Here is a 22,265-nt window from a genome sequence, read left to right as displayed (position 1 = left end):
CCACATCCACCTAGACCATGCCAGACCGTGGCCAGCCACGTGCTACTACAGCAGCCTTTTTCTTTTCAGCTCAGGTTATTGTGGACATTCTCCGGAAGACAGACGGGAAGATCCTGATGTTCTCTGAACATCTTCAGGGTCTCTGGGATGACATGTGTGATCTGAGATAACACCAGTCCAGTAAGGAATGTGTTTTGTAACCGTGACGCACGGCATGCTAATTTTAGTTGGCTGCCCTTTCGTGATGAAAACGTCAACCAAGTTAAGTGTTTTCGTGTACATTGTTAAGGTAACACAACGCAGGTATTCGCTGTGCGTTGGTCGCATTGTGCCCTTTAATTTCTAGTACATTAAAATGACAAATGACAAATTCTAAAAAAATATCAAAATGTGTGTCGGTACGGTACCTACATGACTTCAAGAATATGAACAACCAGACCCAGAAGGAAAGGAAAGCAAAGTTCGCTCTTGCGCTTTGTACTGCATCTGGATGCCGTTTGGAAAACGTCTGCCTGAGTCCCCTCTGGTAGTTAAATCACTCGAATCGTGAAGATTATGGTCGAATCCAACACTTGACGAGCATGGGCAGGACTGGACATCTTCTGCAGTTCACTCCGGGAAGCTGCTGAGCTCCTAGCATCACCATTACGCACAGGGAGTTACATACGGCACCTGCTGGGACGAACGCGCGACCAGTCACTTTCCGGAGCTTAGGACAGCATACATAATTGTAAGACACACTTATATATATTTGCGAAGGGAAAACGGCTGCCTGAATGTCAACAAAAAGCAGAAAGTATCAAAAACGCGTGTCCTTCTCGGAAGATGAAAATGAGAAAGACTGGAAAGAAGAGAACGGTGGCGTGGATGCGCATTTCATAAAATCCGTGAAAACGGTCCAAGATTCGTCTGGATATTACCACCATAACATGTAAGTAGGACGGACACTAGGCTACTTGTGCTTTCCATGACGTGGCCTGCTGTGGGTAATGTCAAAACTTGGCAAAATACAAAATTACCACGTGCGATTTCAACCGCAATTGATATTTTCTCATATCCCAGTTTAATAGCAATGTAGACTATTTGGTAATTGATTACCCCATTCTGTCTCTCTGCAAAAGATTAAAAATCATATGGCAAAACCTCGGTGCGGCAATCAAAATACATTTGGGACTAGTCAATGCGAAACATGACTAAAATACGAGGTAATTTAAGCATTATTCCAGTCAATGACTCGGCTTTTAGCCGCTGAGTGGATTGACATTTTCGGTTAGGTTTTAGGTTTCGGAAGTTAAACGGTCCTCTGTACGGTGTCCATCTTCTCTCTGTAGATATTCTATACAATATAGAATATCTGTGTTCGTTCGGAAAACAGAACTACACTTAATTGAGACTGAACGGGCTCAAAAGTATCTTTTACCGAACTGCCACATCTTCCAGTGACTGTGATTTGGAAAAGAAATGTGTAACAAAATTTGAACATAAACCAGATACATATTGTGGGATACGTGAATCTATTTTGAGAGAATGTTCTGTATGTTTAGAAATTATAGCCTCATTTCATGAAGTAACTCGTGTTTTAGTTACGAACGATTAACAATAAACCATCCATATGCATATTAATTTAACTCAAATCATTGATGCAATAAATGTCATATTTATACTCTTATATACAATATACTCAATGTTTTCACATTAGATGCCCTTCATATTTTCACATTAGATGCCCTGGATATTTTGAATAGGAAGTCAGTACAGTTTCCAAGGTTCACAGTGAAGCACAATGGCTTGCAAGGTTTATAGACCCGATTCTCGGATGGAGCAATACTGTTGCGCTTTTGAATAAGATACTTAACCCGAAACGCTTCACTAAGTCTTTAGCTGCATAAATTGATTGCATGTAAAATGTAATCTCTGTGAATCGCCCTGGAGAAGAGCATAATTTAATGTAATTAATCAAATAACACATAACCGTTAACCCCGGGCTTTGTCTTCTCTGAACTGGACGAGGAATGTCATGTCCCATTACAATGTTAACATCAATAAAAGTATCCCCTCTGATAAGGTTTAAACTCCTGAATTTATCTACCCTCTGATTTTTCTGCTTTCATCGGATGAAAATGATTTTGGTTGAGCCTTTATTTTTTATATTGTGACTCAGAATATGTTTAGTATATTTTGCTGTATGATTGAATGCGTGTAGCCTATATATAATTTCATATTGCTTGTATACTTACAGACTGTGATGACCAGCTTACATTACATTGTGTTACATTAACGCTATTTAGTAGAGGCACCTATCCAGAGCAACTTGCACGGCACTTGCATTTTTACGTAGCATCCATTTAAACAGCAGGATATGTACTGAAGCAATGCAGGTTAAGTACCAGCGCTGTCCTGCCTGGGAATCAAACCTGCAACCTTCAGATTACAAGGTTTCACAGGCAGTTTTGTAACCATTCTTAGCCAGGCGTGATGTGCCTGCCTTTAAAGTCATGTTACTCTGTCCTCTGCCCCCCCCCCCCCTCACCCAACCTAGCCTAGCCCCACTAAGCAAGGGCATTACTGTTGCATGAGACATATGACATATGACTCACATCTGAATAAAGTCATGAAACAAGTTATTTAACATGACAGATCCCTACAGGACTACTGTCACAGTCTCAGGACTTTAGCGAGGTTAGCCACCCAGCAGTCCCATGTATGTACAGTCCCACATGCTGATGGGGTCTTTTATTCGGAAAGACTGCTGTGAGTGAGGACTTAATCCCTGTATTAGTGGTCTGCACATTCATAAGGGAAAAGCAATAAGACAAGACAACAGAGCCTGCATGCTGTTTCAATTTCAATCTTTAATTATACAATGACAGGGGAAATAATGAGGGAAGATACAGTAAGTATACAGTGGGTAGGATAGATGCGTAGGAACCGTCAGATTTAATTTCAGTTTTAAACTACAGATCCAGATCATTTGCCTTAATGAATCATTGTGAAAGTATCAGTACTGGGGATGCACTTAGTGATATCTATTCCAGTTATTTTTTTTTTTTTTCGAGTCACCATACTGGAGGGCATGCCAGCCTGTGGGGTTTCCATGGTTGTTGAATAAATGATGGAGAATTGGGCACTTTGTAAAGCAGTAGAAGACAAGGGGGGCATTTAAAAAAGTCTCATTCTTCTGTGGATGAACCTTAGCTTTATAGTCCATTAAAACACCTAAAGACACCATGCTGGTTGATATACCTCCATAACATAAAATATGGATTTTTGTAATACTCAACTCTGCCTGTGATGGATTTTCAGAATATGACTGCTTTATTAATTTGATTCATCTGATTTTGGGTAAGACAATATAAATTAATACATTAGCAATGCTGATGATAATTAGCAAGGGGAGGAGGGGGGTATAGCAAATGGAAAACAATCGGGGGGTTATTTTTAGTCATCAGCCGATTGTTTGGTCTCCTTTGACTGTTTCACTGCTGGCTGCTCTGTCTGCTTCATGAAGGCCTACGCCTGCGCAGTGCCCCGTGGCAGCCCGCTCACAGTGTGTTCTCTTCAATAAAAATTCCGAGGGAAACGCAGAGATTTTAGCCCGAACAGCAGCGGCGTGTCGAGTGTGCGTTTGCGGGAGCGGAACGCCTGTCCTTGGGCCCCTCAAGCTTTTACGGCTGCAGCTGTTGTGTTAATGTCTGCGGGGACGCTGGCGCGGACGGCGATGTTCCTGTCAGTCTGAGGTTCGCCGAGGCTCCGGGTGGGGGGGGGGGGCGGGGGGGGTTGCCAGTTCGGCACGATTGCCCCGATCGGCACTTTCATTTGGCGAAGCGTGGCACGCCGCATATTGATGGGCCTCGGACGGCCATCTCGAATGCGGAGACACGCCGCGCGAATGACTCGGGTAGCCGTTCTTATAAAAACGTACTTAATTACCTATTTGAAGGCCGTGTTCCGCCAGTTATTGCGGCGGGCACAGTCGATATTGCAAAGCAGTTTGGCTCTCGTCCTCTCCTGGGGGGCGTAGGTGAATCGTGGTTCAAATTGCCCAACCGGCATTCCATCCCAACATATATTTCTGCTGACTCATGGTTGAATGTTCAGTCTGTTAAGTGATTGAAATGCTAAGAGTGTTACCTGTTCCCCTCCGACCACTGCCCCACCCCCTCCCTCCCCCCCCCCCCCCCACTCCAGCGGTGACACGGACAACCCGGCGCAGCGGCGTCACGGCGTGATGCGGGAGAAGGGGCGTCGCCAGGCGGTGCGCGGCCCGGCGTTCATGTTCAACGACCGCGGCACCAGCCTGACGGCGGAGGAGGAGCGCTTCCTGGACGCGGCCGAGTACGGCAACATCCCCGTGGTGCGCAAGATGCTGGACGAGTCGCCCACCCTCAACGTCAACAGCGTGGACTACATGGGCCAGAATGCACTGCAGCTGGCGGTGGGCAACGAGCACCTGGAGGTGACCGAGCTGCTCCTGAAGAAGGACAACCTGGCGCGCATCGGCGACGCCCTCCTGCTGGGCATCAGCAAGGGGTACGTGCGCATCGTGGAGGCCATCCTCAACCACCCGTCCTTCGCCGCCGGCGAGCGCCTCACCCAGAGCCCCTGCCAGCTGCAGGACGACGACTTCTACTCCTACGACGAGGACGGCACGCGCTTCTCGCCCGACATCACGCCCGTCATCCTGGCCGCGCACTGCCAGAAGTACGAGGTGGTGCACATGCTGCTGACCAAGGGCGCGCGCATCGAGCGGCCGCACGACTACTTCTGCAAGTGCGCCGACTGCACCGAGAAGCAGCGCAAGGACTCCTTCAGCCACTCCCGCTCGCGCATCAACGCCTACCGCGGCCTGGCCAGCCCCGCCTACCTCTCGCTGTCCAGCGAGGACCCCGTCCTCACCGCCCTGGAGCTCAGCAACGAGCTGGCCAAGCTGGCCAACATCGAGAAGGAGTTCAAGGTAGGCTTGCCCGGACCATCGTGTCCGTTCTTGCGATGTGTAGCGGCGGGCTAACGGTTGCTAATTTGATTTATTGCTGTCACATATTTCAGTTAAAGGCTCCTATTTTTATTTGGTTTCTTAAAAGGCGCTGTAACAATGTCATTCGTAAATTGGGCTGGTTTTATGGCCAGATGTTTCATTTGAAAGCCCAAATTCCCTGTTGGAACATATACTGCCTTGGTTTGGCTGGCAGTGTGGACTGACTTCATTTAACTGATGACTAACGACCTACTAATAAGATAAAGTGTCTTTTCTAAATGAAGGTCATGTCTCAGTTCTGCTTTGAGATTTCTCTATTTGCTACACGTTTCATTTAACTGTAATTTTCATGTGTGTGTGTGTGTGTGTGCGTGTTTCTGTGTGTGTGGTGTGTGTATACCTGTGTTTTAGTGTGTGTGCACGCAGCTGCATGTGCATGCATGCACGCGTGTGTTTGTGTACGTCTGTTTATGTGCATGTGCGTATGTGTGTAGGCGTGTGTTTGTGTAAGTGCATGCGTGTGTAGATGTGTGTTTAGGCAGGTGTTTGTGCGCACCGCTTGTGTTGCGCGTTTGTGCGTATGTGCATCTGCGCGTGCATGTGTAATATTTTAACTACACTATTTCATGAACCTTGATTAAAATGGCTTTGCTTCACTGTTGCTAATGACTCTTTTGCCTGTAAAGAGCTTGTAAGGAATTATCGTCTTTCAGAAAATCTGGCTGACTTTCAGCCCCAACCGATTCCTACCATTTTCACAAGTTTCGCTTTTGAGGCAAAACATACAGTATGATGGTGGTGATGTGTTGATGACTTTAACCATGCTTGTATTTATGTGATCCATTTCAAGGTTTTTATTGTATTTCTCATATTGTACTTTCAAAGAGTTTTTCTTTCTGTCAGATGTTATTTTCCATTTGAATCGCCATCTTGTCGACAAATGCTCACAATTTTGTTAGGTAAAATCAGCCTGATGCCACTCCTATCTTTCGCTGTATTTGATTACATGTTGATTACCCTTTTGGAGTTTAATTGCGTTAGTAGCCCGATCTGTTTGGACAGTCTGTTCGTTTCCGTGTGGGCTCCCCGTTGCCGTTTTGTTGTTTGTCACGTGTTTGTCGACTCCTGACTGGGCAGCCTGGTGCATGCTGGGTGTAAAATAAGCGGGATTAAATTTTGCACTCTGTCTGTGTGTCTCGCTGGTGGCCAGTGGTTCACGCTGTGCATTTAATGAGGAGGTGTCCTGAAAGGGACAGGAGAAGATATTTTGACTCAGTGCCATTCAAAACGGGTCAATTTTGAGCAAACAACAAGCAGGACTAAGAGTGGAATCATGGTTACCTACACAGTACGCCCCTGACGCAGGTAATGAGAATGTTCAGGTAATGGGGAAGGTGCAGATATCGGAAGATTCAGGTAACAGGTAACGAAAGGCACAGATAACAGAGAGTCAACGTAATCGTCTCAGGACAGATCTGTTCTTCTTCTGCAGTCAGTCACCTTTAAATACGAGCAGGGCTGCTGGAGATATATCCTGCTATTGCTCCAGCGAGCCCCACGCGCTTCTCACACGTTCAGTCCTTTGCACCACAGCACCGCAGGGCAGCGGGGACAAATGTGCGAGCAGCCGGCTGTTCGGAGAGAGAGACGGGCTGTCGTTTCTCTGCTCGATGGCAGGCCTCCATTACTCATCTCAGATGAAGCCGCCTTCCCCGACAAGCTTGCTTGCTTGCTTTGTGTTTGCTCAACCTGAGACGGTAACTCATCACCAAGTACAGACGATTGTTTAGTGAAGGACGGCGGCTGTCTCACGGTGAATGATATTAATAACTACAGTTTTTATTTTTTTATTTTATTTTTTTTACACAGCGAATGGTCCCAGATGTAGAGAGGGGGTGTGTGTAAGCATGCGCTACTGTGTGCCCTCCAAGATGTTAAATGGTAATACGAGGTTTCAGTGAGCCCTGCTGACAAGGGATTATGCATAAAAAACGGTGCATATTGTAACCTTGTGTGGATTAGTCTCAGTCTGGCAACGCTGTACATTAAAGCACATTTAATAATGTTTATTTTCCTTCAGGGACTGTGGGAGATTGGCTCACAAGGGGGCGTTGCTATTGACTGATTGAGTGGCCCAGGCCAGTGCAGGTCTTGAATACGAACCAAAACATTTTAAACATTACCCTTCAGCTGTCAGCCGAACACAGTGGTCAATACAAATCAATTTAAGGAGACTGCCTTGTTCCACACTATTACGGTTCCAGGCTGATTCATGTGCATGTATTTGAGTGAATTGTGGTGTGTAGCCAACACCCTCACTCCATCGTGTTCTCCGGGCAGAACGACTATCGCAAGCTGTCCATGCAGTGCAAGGACTTTGTGGTGGGGGTGCTGGACCTGTGCAGGGACTCGGAGGAGGTGGAGGCCATCTTGAACGGCGACGTGAGCCTGGAGCTGCAGCAGGGCCAGACCCACAGGGCCCTCCTCAGCCGCGTCAAGATGGCCATCAAGTACGAGGTCAAAAAGGTCAGTGGCCACGCCCACATCCCCGCCCGTCCGCACCACCTCCCTACCCCCCGCCCCCCGCCTCCTGGTATAGCTAACTGACAGCTGAGGTTCCTGTATGCACCAGCAAGTAGCCAATGGACACAGATCCAAGCTCTGTGTTACGTGCTATCCAGTGATAAAGTATAGCTGTGTGTGTGTTTGGACAACGTAGGCTCTGGTGTGTCCTCTCTTCAAGACCAGAGTGTGTGACAGATTGACAGCAATATTATTCCTGGCTGAATGTGAACACTGTACCAGTGTGGCCTTGAATTCTGGGTAAGAGTGATCCTGGCCCAAACTCAAAGATTCTGTGGCACACGTCAACAGGACCCGGCCCAAGTCCTGTCCTTGAAATGCTGACTCATCACATGCCCACATTTTCTCCATCCCCTGAATGGCATCTGCCTGTGAGCACAGATTCCCAGTGTAATGTGATTTTAATCAGGCTAATTGCAGGAGGCCAAAATTAAATCCCCATTCTGTCCAAGAAACAGAGAGAGAGAGAGAGAGAGAGAGAGAGAGATAATGAAAGAGAGAAAATAGTGTGGGTGGTTTAGTGCAGTTTAATGGTAAAGGAAGGTCACGGGTTCGACTCCCGGGTATGACGCTGCTGTTGTATCCCTGCTTTTGTACCCATGAGCAAGGTACTTAACCTGCATTGCTTCAGTATACATCCGGCTGTATAAATGGAAGCAATGTAAATACTATGCAAAAAAATAATTGTGTAAGTCTGAATAAGGCTGTAATGCTAGTGTACTCGATATTTGTGAGGGGCAAGAGTACTTTGTTCAGTTCCCTGTGTGTCCCTGTCCCTCCTTATTACAGACTGGTGTTCATTGGAAAAATAGCTACCACATATTTGCTGAAATATGTCCATTACTTTGTAGGAAGAAATTGAGCTGAAATGGAATGGAGTACACATTTTTAACCGTATATTTTTAACTCCCTTGTGCTGGAGTCAAAGAGTTTTTCAGGAGTCCATGTCCCAGCACTGGATGCATTATGTTTGGTGAGCAGTAAGGCTAAATCTAAGAGTGCCGTCTAGTGTTTGGAGAGTAAACACACTACTCTGATGGCCAGACCTTTCCATTCGCGATGCTGATTGGCTGAGTCTCTGGCCTGAAATTAGGGGCTACTGGGATCTCCCAGAGATTAACAGGTACCTGTCAGACCCTCTTAATGCTTAATTACCTGCCTGTCTCATGCAAGCACATGACTGACTGGCTGACAGGACCATAAGGCTCAATTCGTACAGCTGCCCCAAGTCATGAGAGGCCAAACCAGCGTGTAAAATAGGCTGTTCATGGACTCTTGTTCTCCTGCCTTTCCTTATGGCTGAAACAGCTGCCTGATTTAAAGGCAGCTACTGTATCTGCACCCTCTGTCTTATCTGTCACCATTTATCAGGCGAAATGAGTCTGTCAGCAGTGTATGAAGTGTGTATGTGAATGAAGTGGCTGTGAGTGCTACTGCTGTGGGAACTCCGCTAGTGCTATAGGCTAGCGCAGTGGTCTAGCACTGTGGGCACTCAGCTAGTGCTATGAACTAGCGCTGTGGACACTCGGCTAGTGCTATGGGCTAGCACTGTGGACACCCAGCTAGTGCTGTTGACTAGCACTGTGGGCACTCAGCTAGCACTTTGAGCTTGCGCTGTAGTCTAGCACTGTGGGCCCTCAGCTAGTGCTATGAGCTAGCACTGTGGGCACCTGGCTAGTGCTGTGGGCTAGTGCTCTGGGCACTCAGCTAGCACTATGAGCTAGCACTGTGGGCTAGCACTGGGTGCACTTGGCAAGCGCTACGGGCACTTGCTTAGCACTATGGGCTAGCACTGTGGGCTAGCACTGTGTGCACTTGGCTAGCGCTATGGGCACTTGGGCACTTGCTTAGCACTATGGGCTAGCGATGTGGGCTAGCACTGCGGGCACTCTGGCATGCATTGCCCTGCTCACTTAGGGGCATTCTGAGGGAGCTCACGGGAGCTGATCCAGGGGTTCTGGTTACTGATGCCAACTTGGCGGGGCTTGATATTAGGAAGAGGACATTGTGTGTAACCCCAATTACAAAAATGCTAAAATTTTGTGATGATGAATAAGTCAGGCCTATCATTAATAACAGCACCTGTCATCACATCACACACACATATATGCACACACACACACGCACACAGTAGACCGTAGGCAAAATGATGAGTGTACAGTAGATGAGCCGAATGTCCTTTTTGACCCCAAATTCGCAGTCTGGATGTAGAAACCTCAAACATTATTTCATATTTGATGAGGACTGTCACTCCGAAATTCAAAACTGCAAACACAACTGAAAACGCCAGCGTATCTTTGCCGCACAGCTGGAGAATATTCTCCCGGTTCACATGAAAACCGCTCACCCTACCTGCCATTTTTTAGGAATTCTGTCCGAGTTCACTGAGGCATCTGACAATTGACTACATTTAACTACAAGGCATTGGACTTTAACATTACTTAAACGTATGACATTCACAGCTGCCCTTGTTCTTAATTATGTGCCCTGTTCTTAATTATATGCCCTACTGTGAACAGCTTGCTTTAATTTTTTTCACCCGACAGTATTTTTTTATTACAGTTTAAAGCAGGTCGCTCATTTCCCAGCTTCTCAAATACAAACTCTTTTAATGTGCTGTCACGTTGTCAAATGCACTGCGCTCCGTAGTCTTGAGACGTGCCAGTGGACATGAAAAACGGGGCTGTCATTCTTCTCCGGTGCCTGATTATGTGGAAATTGAATGATTAGCTGAGATGATTGCCGCAATTAGCGGATTGGTCGTTTAAAACATGGCTGGAAACGGAGACTCTGAGAGCAATATCTGCAGGATGGCGAGCGGCCATTTTCTACCCACCCTACACACGCAATCATTCTGTATATTTGGAATTTTAAAAAAGCAATTTACTTTGTATTGACTTATTTATTATTTATATATTTTTGGAGAAATTACTCATTGTATGGGCCATTCTCTTTGTTCTAATGCACGTGACCTAATGCGAAATAAAAGAAAGGTGATGCTACTTCATTAGAAGCAATTAAATAAAGATTAGAGCGTTAATTAATTGCATTTATAATAGCACCTTTCACGGACCTCAGTGGAAGGGGCAGGAGGCGAATCCCCTAGCCTACATGGACCTCGCTGCGGGTGAATGATCCATTCTAACAAGCCTTATTAATCAGGAAGTGCGGAGGTTGGGGTGGGTTGGGTTCTGGGAAGTCTACATTTTAAAGGCAATTCTACAGTCCCTCTCTGGAAGCGGGCCCATCACAGGAAGGAGATCTTTTCATTTCCAGGAGGAACAGACCCATGACGAGGGAAGCGGCTCATATTAAGATTCCGTTGTCCATAGGACACGTCATTGGCTGGGCGAGCCATCAGAATCGGGCCATGATAAAAAAAAAAAGGAGGGACAGGACGGCTCCTACCTCCGGTCCTCACGCGGAAATGCTAGCCCGCCTGCGCGAGCAGGCCTAATTAGCCGGCGGCGCTCTCAAATTTAGCCGCCGCTCCTCTTCGCGTGGAACGAGAACCATTATGTAGGACAGCCGTGAAAATAACAGCGCCGATGCACCCGGTGGGGTTTGGCTAATTAACTTTTTGGCCTAACCCAGATCTCCGGGTGCTCTGGAGGATATGCTGGGCCCATCTCCACAGGTTTCTGTACGGGGTTACGGTTAGGGTTAGTGTTAAGAGGTCAGGTTAGTTTTGCTGTGATTGTATCGCTGAACACTGGGCACCGGTGAAGGGGCCAGTCTCTCTGGGCTGGCTGTGGAGTTTACTCTGAGGTATAATTTATCCAGGTCCCTGGACACGGGTTTAACATCCGCTCTGGGCTGGGTCCTCCTGCTCCTCATTACACCTGTTATTAGGCCTTTACGTTTTCTTAGCTCTCCCTCTCTCTCTCTCTTTCTGAAATGACTTTGGAGTTAGATTGAATGCCTCCAGGGACTTTCTCTCAGATTCATTAAGGCAGTAGGCATTGGTTGATTAGGTCATGTGATTGTGTGTGGAGGCGCGGGCATTGCACAGGACTGTAGAGGGTGCCACAGAGCTACGCTTCGCCTCTCTCTGACTAACTCTAACCCTGTCTCCACAACTGACATTAACACTGTCACTATTGCTAACGCTAATGTTATCACTAACCCTAAAACCAACACTGATGGTAACATTATTCTTCATGCTAACATTACAGTTATCTCCTACTCTAACCCATAACGCATGCATTTTTTCTCATTTCTAAACCTAAAACATGCGTCTCTCCTTCTCCTTTCTAACCCAAACACATACATGCCTCCCTTTCGTACACGCGCGTGTGCACACACACACACACACACATACGCACACACGCACACATGCCTGTCTTTCTCTCTCCAGTTTGTTGCTCATCCCAACTGCCAGCAGCAGCTTCTCACCATCTGGTATGAGAACCTGACAGGCCTCAGGGAGCAAGCCATCGCGGTCAAGTGTCTGGTGGTCCTGGCGGTGGCTCTGGGCCTGCCGCTTCTGGCTGTCTGCTATTGGTTCGCACCCTGCAGTAAGGTATCCACCCCTCCCTCATAAGTGTTTTGCCCCAGTACCTAATTTATTCTCCTGTCTCTTATGAAAGTTTATTTGATAAATGTAAAAAAAAAAAGAAGTTTAACAAGTGTAGTAAGAGGCAGAAGTGCGTGGTAACATGCGCTGTATTGTTGGCGGGTTGGCGGCATATGTCCTATCAAAAGACTGATAGTTATTTTTGGACGACCACAGTCTGAAAGGTTTATAGGATCTCCACTCCTGCAGAAGGCTCTAACTTGTGCACATGAGGCTGCTGCTGTGGCCCTTTGGAGTAGGCTCTCCAGGACATGCTGGAGGTCCTGGCACAGAGTGCTAATCTTCTCTCTCCTCCTCTTCCTCCTCTCCTCTTCCTCTCCAAGCTGGGGAGGATCCTGCGCAGCCCCTTCATGAAGTTTGTGGCCCACGCCGCCTCCTTCATCATCTTCCTCTGCCTCCTGGTGTTCAACGCCTCGGACCGCTTCGAGGGGATCAGCACCATGCCCAACGTAACCGTCACGGACTACCCCACCCAGATCTTCCGGGTCAAGACCACACGCTTCAGCTGGACCGAGATCCTCATCATGGTGTGGGTGGCAGGTAGCGTAACCTATCGCCTGATGGTCTGACACGCAGGGTTTCTTTTGCAGGGAGAGTTTGGTTATGTTTCCTCCAGTAAGAGTTCTGCTTTGTGAGTACTTATCTTTTACATTTTGTTATGGGTAATCTGTTAGATATTTTGTGACTTTTCTCATGCTATTTGCTATTGCCTCCCTACTAATACTTTTGTAAAATTAGAATATTTCAAGAGCAAAGCTACGTTTATTTTTGCAAGATATAATTGATTCAAATACATGTTTCAAATATTATTTGTATGTGGTATGAAGCTTTTTTGAACCACTGTTAGCAAATAAGCTTATTTTACTGGTAGACTACATACATAGGTTGCTTGTTATGAGACTCCTGGTGTTACCCAGGACGATACAGGATTCCCATAGAGTATTGCAAGTTATCCATAGGGTGTTTGGGTATGAGTACTCTCAGAGATGATGCAACATGTAGAATACATGGGTCTCTGGGGCGGTGGTTTAATAAGTACAGTAAGGGTTCTGGTTAGGCTAAGCACTCTGGACTGTTTTGAATGTCTTTCATAAAGGCTCACATTTGAAGAACAGGATTATGGGATTACCATGAGACTCCGGGTTTCACATCAGGCCCTGGGTTGCCGTGCCAGCACGGGCCATAGTTGTTGTGACACCCGGGGACTCTGGGTCATGGTTGCCGTGGTTACCGTACTTCTGAGGGACTGAGGGTTTGGAGAGCTCTACATCCGAGACCCGCAATCCCCAAGGCATTGTGGGTCTCGGATTCTTGTCTCATGGGTGGTGCACTGCTCTGGTCCCTGAGGGGAAGGTGTGATGTGAGCAGGGACTGAACTGGGAGTGGATTGCATAACATCCCTCCGTCAGGAAATAAGCACTTGCTTTAGTGTTCCCTGGTTCAGCAGGTGAAAGAAAGGTCACAAGCGCCTATACATCAATCAGCTGAAAATGCTTTCAGGAACAATCACACTCGAGAGTCCATTATCGCTGCTGAAAGAACCGAGTCTTCGTTTGGATGCCATTGTGTACGAAAGCTCTGCTGTTTTCCTAATGCCAAACCGTTATCAAGGAGAACAACAGAGCTTTATTTTTCATCCTATAGTGACCAGACAGTGAATTTTTGTTCACAGGAACCTGACAGACAGTTAACTAGCTTCCATTTGTTGTGTCTTACGTTCTCTAAGGTCCACATAAAAAAGAAGACAATCATGGTTCTTATAATCATGGGAACCCCCTCCCCCCCCACAATGTTTTGACCTCAGGAGTGACGTGGTTTCATACAGGGATGATGTATTTTGAGGATGTTGTGGTTTGAGTATGGTGTGGTTCTGTACAGGGATGATGTGGTTTGAGTATAGTGTGTTTTGTGGATGATGTCATTTGTGAACGCTGTGGTTTATGTTTGATGTGCTTTGGGTATGGTGTGATTTGTGGATGATGTGGTTTGGGTATGGTGTGGCTCTGTGCAGGGATGATGTGGTCGGAGTGTAAGGAGCTGTGGATGGAGGGCCCCAGGGAGTACATCCTGCAGCTGTGGAACGTTCTGGACTTCGGCATGCTCTCCATCTTCATCGCCGCCTTCACCGCCCGCTTCCTGGCCTTCCTCCAGGCTACCAAGGCCCAGCAGTACGTAGACGAGAAGATCCACGCCAACGACCTCTCCCTGGTGACCCTCCCGCCAGACATAGAGTACTTTACCTACGGTGAGATTCCCCCTCATATCACGCAACATTTGCTTTGGATTAAAAATGTTCACTAAGAGAAACGCCATGCAAAAAAAATATACAACGGACCCATTCATGTTACTGTGGTGTGCACTTTAAAACTAAACTTTAACCCACAGTTTTTAGTGAAAATAATGAGTTTGATGCAGCGAACTCACACTGGTGTTTCTCATTCAGCGAGGGATAAGTGGCTGCCCTCGGACCCCCAGCTGATCTCCGAGGGTCTGTACGCCATCGCTGTGGTGCTGAGCTTCTCACGCATCGCCTACATCCTGCCGGCCAATGAGAGCTTCGGACCCCTGCAGATCTCTCTGGGACGAACCGTCAAGGACATCTTCAAGTTCATGGTGCTCTTCATCATGGTGTTCCTCGCCTTCATGATTGGCATGTTCATACTGTACTCCTATTACCTGGGAGCCAAGGTCAACCCCGCCTTTACCACGTGAGTGCACCCCCTGCTGGTCTGTTGGGGGAGAGGCGGTTGGGGTGGGTTGATGACCTCTGAGATTTATGTCTGGAGTCAGTTCCATTTTCAGTTCAGTGAACTGAGAAAATGAACTCAAATCCAATTCATGAATTTCATAAATCCTCGTTGACCAGATTCTCAATCATTAATTTAATTTCGGGTCATTTTTTTTTAATTGACTGAATAAAAGATGGAATGGACTCTGACCCTGACTGGAGCATGGGAGGTTTGAGAGGAGAAGAGCCTGGATTGACTACAGTCTTCCCAATTTCATCATATCTGGTTTAATGACTATGTCATCATTCTGTCACAAAGTCGCTCAAAATGAGAGCGCCCGTTAAATGAATGTAAGTCTAATGTAATGTCACTAGTCCCCCCCCCACCCCCCCCCCCCGCCCTTGGTAACAGATTGGCTGTAAATAACATAGCTATGCATGATAGGTGTTTAAGGCTCGGGTGACTGACAGACAGTCTCCAAGGCACGCTAATCCCTCAGAGACTCTGAAGCTCAGCGGCCCTTAAACCAAATGAGAAACCACCCCAGAGAGCGTGTGCGGCGTCAGCCGTGAGAAATGACCCATTTCACGCTAGGCTGCCCCTCCCAGGAAGGCTAGCTCCCAGCAAAGCCGCCGGAGGTTCTACGGTTCAGGGCTCCGCGGCGGGCGTTCGTGTTCATAGCCCCGCCCGTCAGAGCGCCCCCCAAAACCACTGCCGTGCGTCTGAAGCGGAAGTGCGGCTAGTTCCACATTACAGAGGTGGAGCAGGTGAGAACGCAGAGGGGATTAATCAAGTTTCAGTTTTGCTGTTATACCTGCTGAGCGCGAAGGACATGGGATCTAAGAAATCTACAGTGGCAGATGAAAGCAGATGATGTGTTCCTCTCTGGTTTTTATACCGTTTCCCTGTGGATCCTCTTGATGAGGTCACAAGAGATTCAGCCCGTTCCCTGGCCGAGTGGTGTCTAAAAGAGAGGGTTCGCCAAAGCCAGGCCGAACTTTACTACACAGGCATCTGGAGATGAATGATCGGGTGTTACAGCCTTCTCTCACTTCCTAGTTAACATTGAGATCACAGTAGACCCCCCAGCCTTCCACAAAAAAAAGGAATTTCACCAGGACTTTTTTTCTTTGTGTTTGTGACCGCAGGGTTGAGGAGAGTTTTAAGACGCTGTTCTGGTCTATATTTGGGCTGTCTGAAGTGTCGTCCGTGGTGCTGAAGTACGACCACAAGTTCATAGAGAACATTGGCTACGTGCTCTATGGGATTTACAACGTCACAATGGTGGTGGTGCTGCTCAATATGCTGATCGCCATGATCAACAGCTCCTACCAAGAGATCGAGGTAGGTGTCCATCATTCCTGATTCTTAATGCCTAAAGAAATTGTATTTTAACAATGAAGACCCACAGGGTCACACAGTAACTTATACATGATTCATCTCTAATTTGTCTTTTCAGCATTTTTTCTACTGTTCACATCTCACTGAATGCTTTGATTTATTAGAATACTTTAGAATGAATAACTTTTAAAAACTTTGCTAGATAGATTAAATCTAATCCTTTTCAGCACAGTGTGGTGCATAATGTTCATTTAGGAGGCAAAACTACATGTACTATTTTGCAGTGCACACTATGTATAGTTTTGGCCAGTCACGAGGCTGTGTGGCTTGTGTGTAGTGAGCACGGCGCTCTTTCTCCTGCAGGACGACTCGGACGTGGAGTGGAAGTTCGCTCGCACCAAGCTGTGGCTGTCCTACTTTGACAACGGGAAGACCCTGCCGCCCCCGTACAGCCTCGTCCCCAGCCCCAAATCCTTCTTCCAGTGCGTCAGGCGGGTCGTCGGCCTGTTCCGCTGCAAGAAGCAGAGGCTGAGGAAGGACCTGGAGCTCGGGACGGACAGCTCCAAGTCCAAGGTCCGCACCGCCTCTCGCCTACAGGCTCCAGCCCCGACGCCGAGTGTGAACCCCCCCCGTCCCGGTTACAGAGGGCTCACACCATTTTAAATATAATCAAATAAAATCATCATTGTCTGGAGGAAACCTTGATGAAAAATCTGTAGAATTTACCAGATGCACTGCAACTGGTAGTTCACTGCTGCCAGGACTTAGCGTCAGTTTTGGTGGTTCTCATGAAGAGCAGTTATGGCCCTTTAAAGCACTCTAATTACCACAAACATCGCAGCAGAGACCCGGAGCAAGTACTGGGTGTCTGCAAATCACAGCTCAAACTGACTAATGCATTTGAAGATGATTGGATTAACCTTTGAGGTCAGTGCTAATGATGTCAGCATAAGATGAACCGAGACGCACAAGTAGACGTTGTACACACGCGCACCCACGCGCACACGCACACACACACACACACACAGCTTTGAGATGATCAGTGGAGCTGAGAACAATGTACTTTTATTAATAACACCCAGCAGAAGCACTGAAAGCAGCCCTCAGTTTCACCATGCTGGAGAGTCAGTAACACACCAAAAATGTGACAGCACCCTGGTCATGTCACAGTGTTAAAGGACATGCCACATTCTACTTTCCATTACTGTGGAAGTCAAGGCAATGAAGATGCTGGATTTTTATCGATGTGCATTTCATCAAACTCTCCTTCTGTGTAGCTGTGGGCCTACGTGTTCTATATAACAAAAATACAAACTGTTTGGGATTTAGAACTACTGAAATTTTGTTTATGGAATCCTGCAATTAAAATGTATTTAAATACTATTATTAAGTAATAATTCATTCAAGTCCTTGAAATCTGTGAAGATTGTATCTTAAGATCCTATGAAAACTATGTCGCTTTAAATTTTACTTCTGAAATACCGTAGGGATTCTTCATTGGGAGAACACGTCCCTATGTGTAAATGACTGTGTTCCGGTCCTACAGCTGAACCTCTTCTCCCAGTCGAACCTGCGCATTTCAGAGTCCCAAAGCTTCAACAGCATCCTGAACCAGCCCACACGCCATCAGGTAGGGTCACCTGGGCCACACCTCTGCCACATCACAGGTTCTCTAGCAAAATTCAGCCCCGTGTTTCTGCATCTGCTTCTGCTGAACCTGAGATATGCAAATGAATGAGGCGTGTCCAAAGCTCAACTGCAACCATGTCTCCTTGTGAATATTAATGCATGATAACCAGTTTTGGACAATCCTTTTACGGAACGAACCTCATTTTCACCAGTCCATACACATGTAAATTTGTTCATACAAATTTGTGTGTACGCACAAAATTACATTCAAACTTTCTGATTTATAAAATGTTTTAATTTGATGTGGTAAAGTGGCTGAAAAGTTACTTCAGTCAAAAGAGCTTTAAAGTTGTATTCTTTTGTCAAATGGAACAAATTATGTATCAACCACTGTGTGTGTGTGTGTGTGTGGCTATACAGTACTTTGATAACTAGCAAGTTGTTACACACATGATTATGGATTCAGAAATATGCTGTAATTTATAATATAGTCGCCTGTGTGATGAATGAAGCCAAAAGGTTGGGGTGAGTTAACTGTGTAATTAGCTGCTTTGATTGGTCCATTTAGTGCTGAGTAAGAGTGGAATTCTCAGACTGTCAGAATCTCAGCTGTAGAACTGGTCACCCCTGTCCTAGCCTACAGAGACTGCAGAAGGAAGGCAGGAGCTGACCATCTTTCAATCTCAACAGCAAATAATGAAGAGACTCATCAAGCGCTACGTGCTGAAAGCACAGGTTGACAAAGAAAATGATGAGGTCAATGAAGGTAAGATCAACCTGAAACTCCCGTTCCTTATAATAATAAAGGTAAGATCAACCTGAGCCTTCCGTTCCATTATAATGAAGGTAAGATCAACCTGAGGCTCATGTTCCTTTATAATGAAGGTGAGATCAGTCTGAGGCTCCTGTTCCTTTATAATGAAGGTAAGATCAGCCTGAGGCTCATGTTCCTTTATAATGGTGGTAGGATCAGTCTGAGGCTCCTGTTCCTTTATAATAAAGGTAAGATCAACTTGACGCTCCTGTTCCTTTATAATTAAGGTAAGATCAACTTGAGGCTCCTGTTCCTTTATAATTAAGGTAAGATCAGTCTGAGGATCATGTTCCTTTATAATGAAGGTAAGATCAGAATCCTGTTCCTGTATAATGAAGATGCCAGTTTTTTGGTCATTTCAGTTGTTTCAGTGGTTTCGATAACAGGTGCCCAGCTAGGCCTACTCTGTCCAACTGCTATGTTTGACAAATGAAGGCATGCAGAAATGTGAGGCCACCTGTTCACGTTATTTGCATGTGTTTCTTCAATATGGAATACAGGATAGCTCTATCACAAACCGCAGCGCAACCCTGATTACGACACAAACACACAGCTAGCAACTGGGTGGAGACCCTTCCTGACTTTGCGGACTGGACACCACGGGAAGGAAGCTCAGGCTCACATTCCTTAAGCTTTTTCTTTAAGGGCCTTCTATTGTTGTATTGTTAACAGTCAACTACATCCCCAGTATAAGTAAGCTTAGCACAGCGCCGCGGACCAGCCTCCTCCGCGGACGCCGGGCCGATGTTCCTTAGCGCAGGTTGCTAACGGTGTGCCGTGTGCTCGCACGCAGGGGAGCTGAAGGAGATCAAACAGGACATCTCCAGCCTTCGCTACGAACTCCTGGAGGACAAGTCCCAGGCAACGGCGGAGCTGTCTCAGCTCATACAGAAACTCGGGGACAAGCTGAAAGCCACGGCGACGCGTTGCCAGTGACGACGCCGGCTGAGCGGAAAGGAACGTCGACCAAAGCAGCTAAAAACCCCCAAACCTGCTGATTCGCCGAGACAGCGGGTTCACATTCTGTGGACAGGGCAAGGAGGGGATCAGGCAGCCAAACCGGACAGGACTATAGTAGCTTCTTAACCAGTAAAATCAGTGTAGCCTAGCTTCTTTTTCGGAGAGCGACTTATTTATGCATTTAAAAAAAAAATCGCTCTCTGTGGATAAACTGCCTGCGATATACAGGGTTATGTACAACAGTGTAAATCTGATGTTAAATAGCACAAATTATGGCAATAAGAAATGCTACTGAACTCTTTGAAACTTAGTCTTGCTTTGTGGGTCACTTAAATGCCCATTTTAAGCAATTTACATGGCACATGCCTCAATATTTTCTTTTTTAGGCAACCTCCTACCTTGTAGCCTTTCCAAGGTACAGTAACAGTAACAGTTTAGATTACAGTGGCCTTCACTTAAAAGATAGGGCTTCTTGCTTCCTATATATGTATCTTTTACTTACAAATATAATTACCTCTACCTGTACACTTGTTATTCATTGACAGTATTATTTTTTTATTTCACAGGAACCATAGTACCTTTATTAATTATTTTATCCAGTTACTGTAATTGTGTATGTTTATGAACAATTAATATAAGTTTTGAGTTTGAGGAATATTGTGAGGTACAAAATATGTATATGTACGGACTGAATAATTTCCATTTTCATTTTTGTTATTGAATATTTGAACTTTACCCAAACAAGAACTGCTGCCTGTGTTTTAAAACAATGCAACATTCTGTACATAACTTTGGCCTCTTTAATTCTTGTGTACCTATATTTGAAGTGGCATAGTTTTGTGAAACTATGCATAAATTACTGTCATGTTTCTCTCATGAAACTGCATACATTACTGTCATGTTTCTCCCTTTTTAAGATCAATTTCTTTATTTTTTTTAAAATTATGCATAAGTACAATGTATCATGCCGGACCAATAGTTTCATATGTATGTACTATGCAGGGTAAATATTTGATTTTGTTTTTCAATGTTAATATGGGTAAACATCCAAAATATGAATGCTGGGCAAATAACTTTGCAATAAATAGTTTTATATTAGCCATGATAAATACATGTGTATTATTTATATGTACAGTATGTATACACACAGAAATATATTCAATATTTGTAAATATCCAAACTGTAAAAACAAATTATGTCTGAAGTAAAACAGTTTATTTTATGTGGGTTGCCGTCTTTTAAAATAGTGTTTGTAACCCTGGGAAATGTGATTGCTGTCAAACACAAAATTTCTTACCTGTACATTTAATTATGAGATAACTACACTAAGGCGGTCATCAGCTGTCCATAGAACAATATCTGTGATGGCGGCTTTTGTTATTGGTTTTAAACAAGAACTCAGTAGCGAGAAGTGCTATATTTGTATTTTTATTTATGTGCTATTATTTGTATATCTGTACATAACTGGTCATTTGTGTATGAACACAGTTAAGAGTGAGAGAACAGCATGGCATGGAAACTATCATATACAGCATCACAAGATAAACCATTTAGATTCAAATCTTAAGCATGTGTACTTTGACAGACACCCATAGGCAGCAACTGTATCTAAGCATACACAAGTAGTACTTGGAAATTATTATTCAAATAGTTAGCTAGATAAATGCTAGCCAGCCACAAGCTAGCTACACTACACATTAAACAATTCACTTCATATCAGATTTTATTCTCAGTAGATTCTGTTGTATATAGAATCTACAAATGTTCATTTACACCACTTTCAGCTCTTAGTTTTTGTAAGAATTTTAAAATGCACTTCTCCAAGTTAAGGATGCAGTTAAATTTCGACCTCTGTAGTTAATCATACTATGACTTCGTTCTTCACACTTTCATAACTGAAAGTGTAGTTCGTCCACTGTTGGATTTTGATAGACCCCCTTCTTCAGCTTGTTATCAAAGTACGTACTGCAGATGAGCAGTGTGTTTTCATGTGATGATGTATATGAATATATGGGACGTTAGTGCCCTCCGAATTCTGCAAACAAATGTGTGTAGCCTAGTTCAGGATTTTTATTAGATTTCTTTACAAAATTCTGATTAAACACTGGGATAAAAAGACTTGACGAGTTTTGTGTTCATTCATTTGTGTCTTATTTACTTATTTATTTATTCATTCATTTATTTATTTATTTTACAGCTGCTTGGTCATGACTCAAAGCGGTACAAATATAGGCTACCAGCTACGATTGCATCGTACAGCTCTGTCACAAAAGTATTTTCTGAAGTTCATATTTAGTGGTTACAAGTTTGGTGTATCAAAAATAGTAAATATTTGAAATTGCTTAACAACAGTTTACCAAAACGGCACTGTGCGCCTATAATTTGTACGAGGTGGGTTACCATGGGTTTTAACTTGGTCGTTACGCGCCTCTGAGTGGTAAAAATATACAACTACAATGAACCCCAGAAAGAATATGCGGGTATTTCACCATGAACTGACACTGTTCACCTGCCGGGTTGGTTTTTTCTGAAACTTTTTTTAAAAGAAGGCCAACAATAACCCGTAAAACCTTATCAAAGTCGCGTATTGCACAAAGGGAAAGAGTAGGCCACGATAAGATCGGATTGAAAAAAAAAAATTAAACATGATAAAAAACC

General features: G+C 45.2%; 1 protein-coding gene across 2 annotated transcripts; it reads left to right on the top strand.

The window, feature by feature from the left end:
• On the top strand, positions 1–20,705 carry trpc3 (transient receptor potential cation channel, subfamily C, member 3). Of its 2 annotated transcripts, none has more exons than XM_064334821.1 (12): positions 1–931; positions 4,189–4,954; positions 7,316–7,501; positions 11,916–12,080; positions 12,458–12,674; positions 14,146–14,379; positions 14,578–14,842; positions 16,012–16,207; positions 16,568–16,777; positions 17,751–17,834; positions 18,524–18,599; positions 19,441–20,705. In XM_064334821.1, exons 1-12 carry the CDS (start codon positions 777–779, stop codon positions 19,581–19,583), a joined length of 2,697 nt encoding a protein of 898 aa, XP_064190891.1. In that variant the 5' UTR covers positions 1–776; the 3' UTR covers positions 19,584–20,705. The 2 variants fall into 2 exon arrangements, with proteins under 2 accessions (XP_064190891.1, XP_064190890.1); XM_064334820.1 differs by having other exon boundaries at positions 18,470–18,599.
• The last annotated feature ends 1,560 nt before the right edge of the window (positions 20,706–22,265 follow it).

This window comes from Anguilla rostrata, chromosome 5 (assembly GCF_018555375.3).
Source record: "Anguilla rostrata isolate EN2019 chromosome 5, ASM1855537v3, whole genome shotgun sequence".
NCBI classification, from domain to species: Eukaryota; Metazoa; Chordata; class Actinopteri; order Anguilliformes; family Anguillidae; genus Anguilla; species Anguilla rostrata.
Note: the sequence above shows the minus strand (reverse complement) of the source record. Positions and strands in the feature narration are given on the sequence as shown.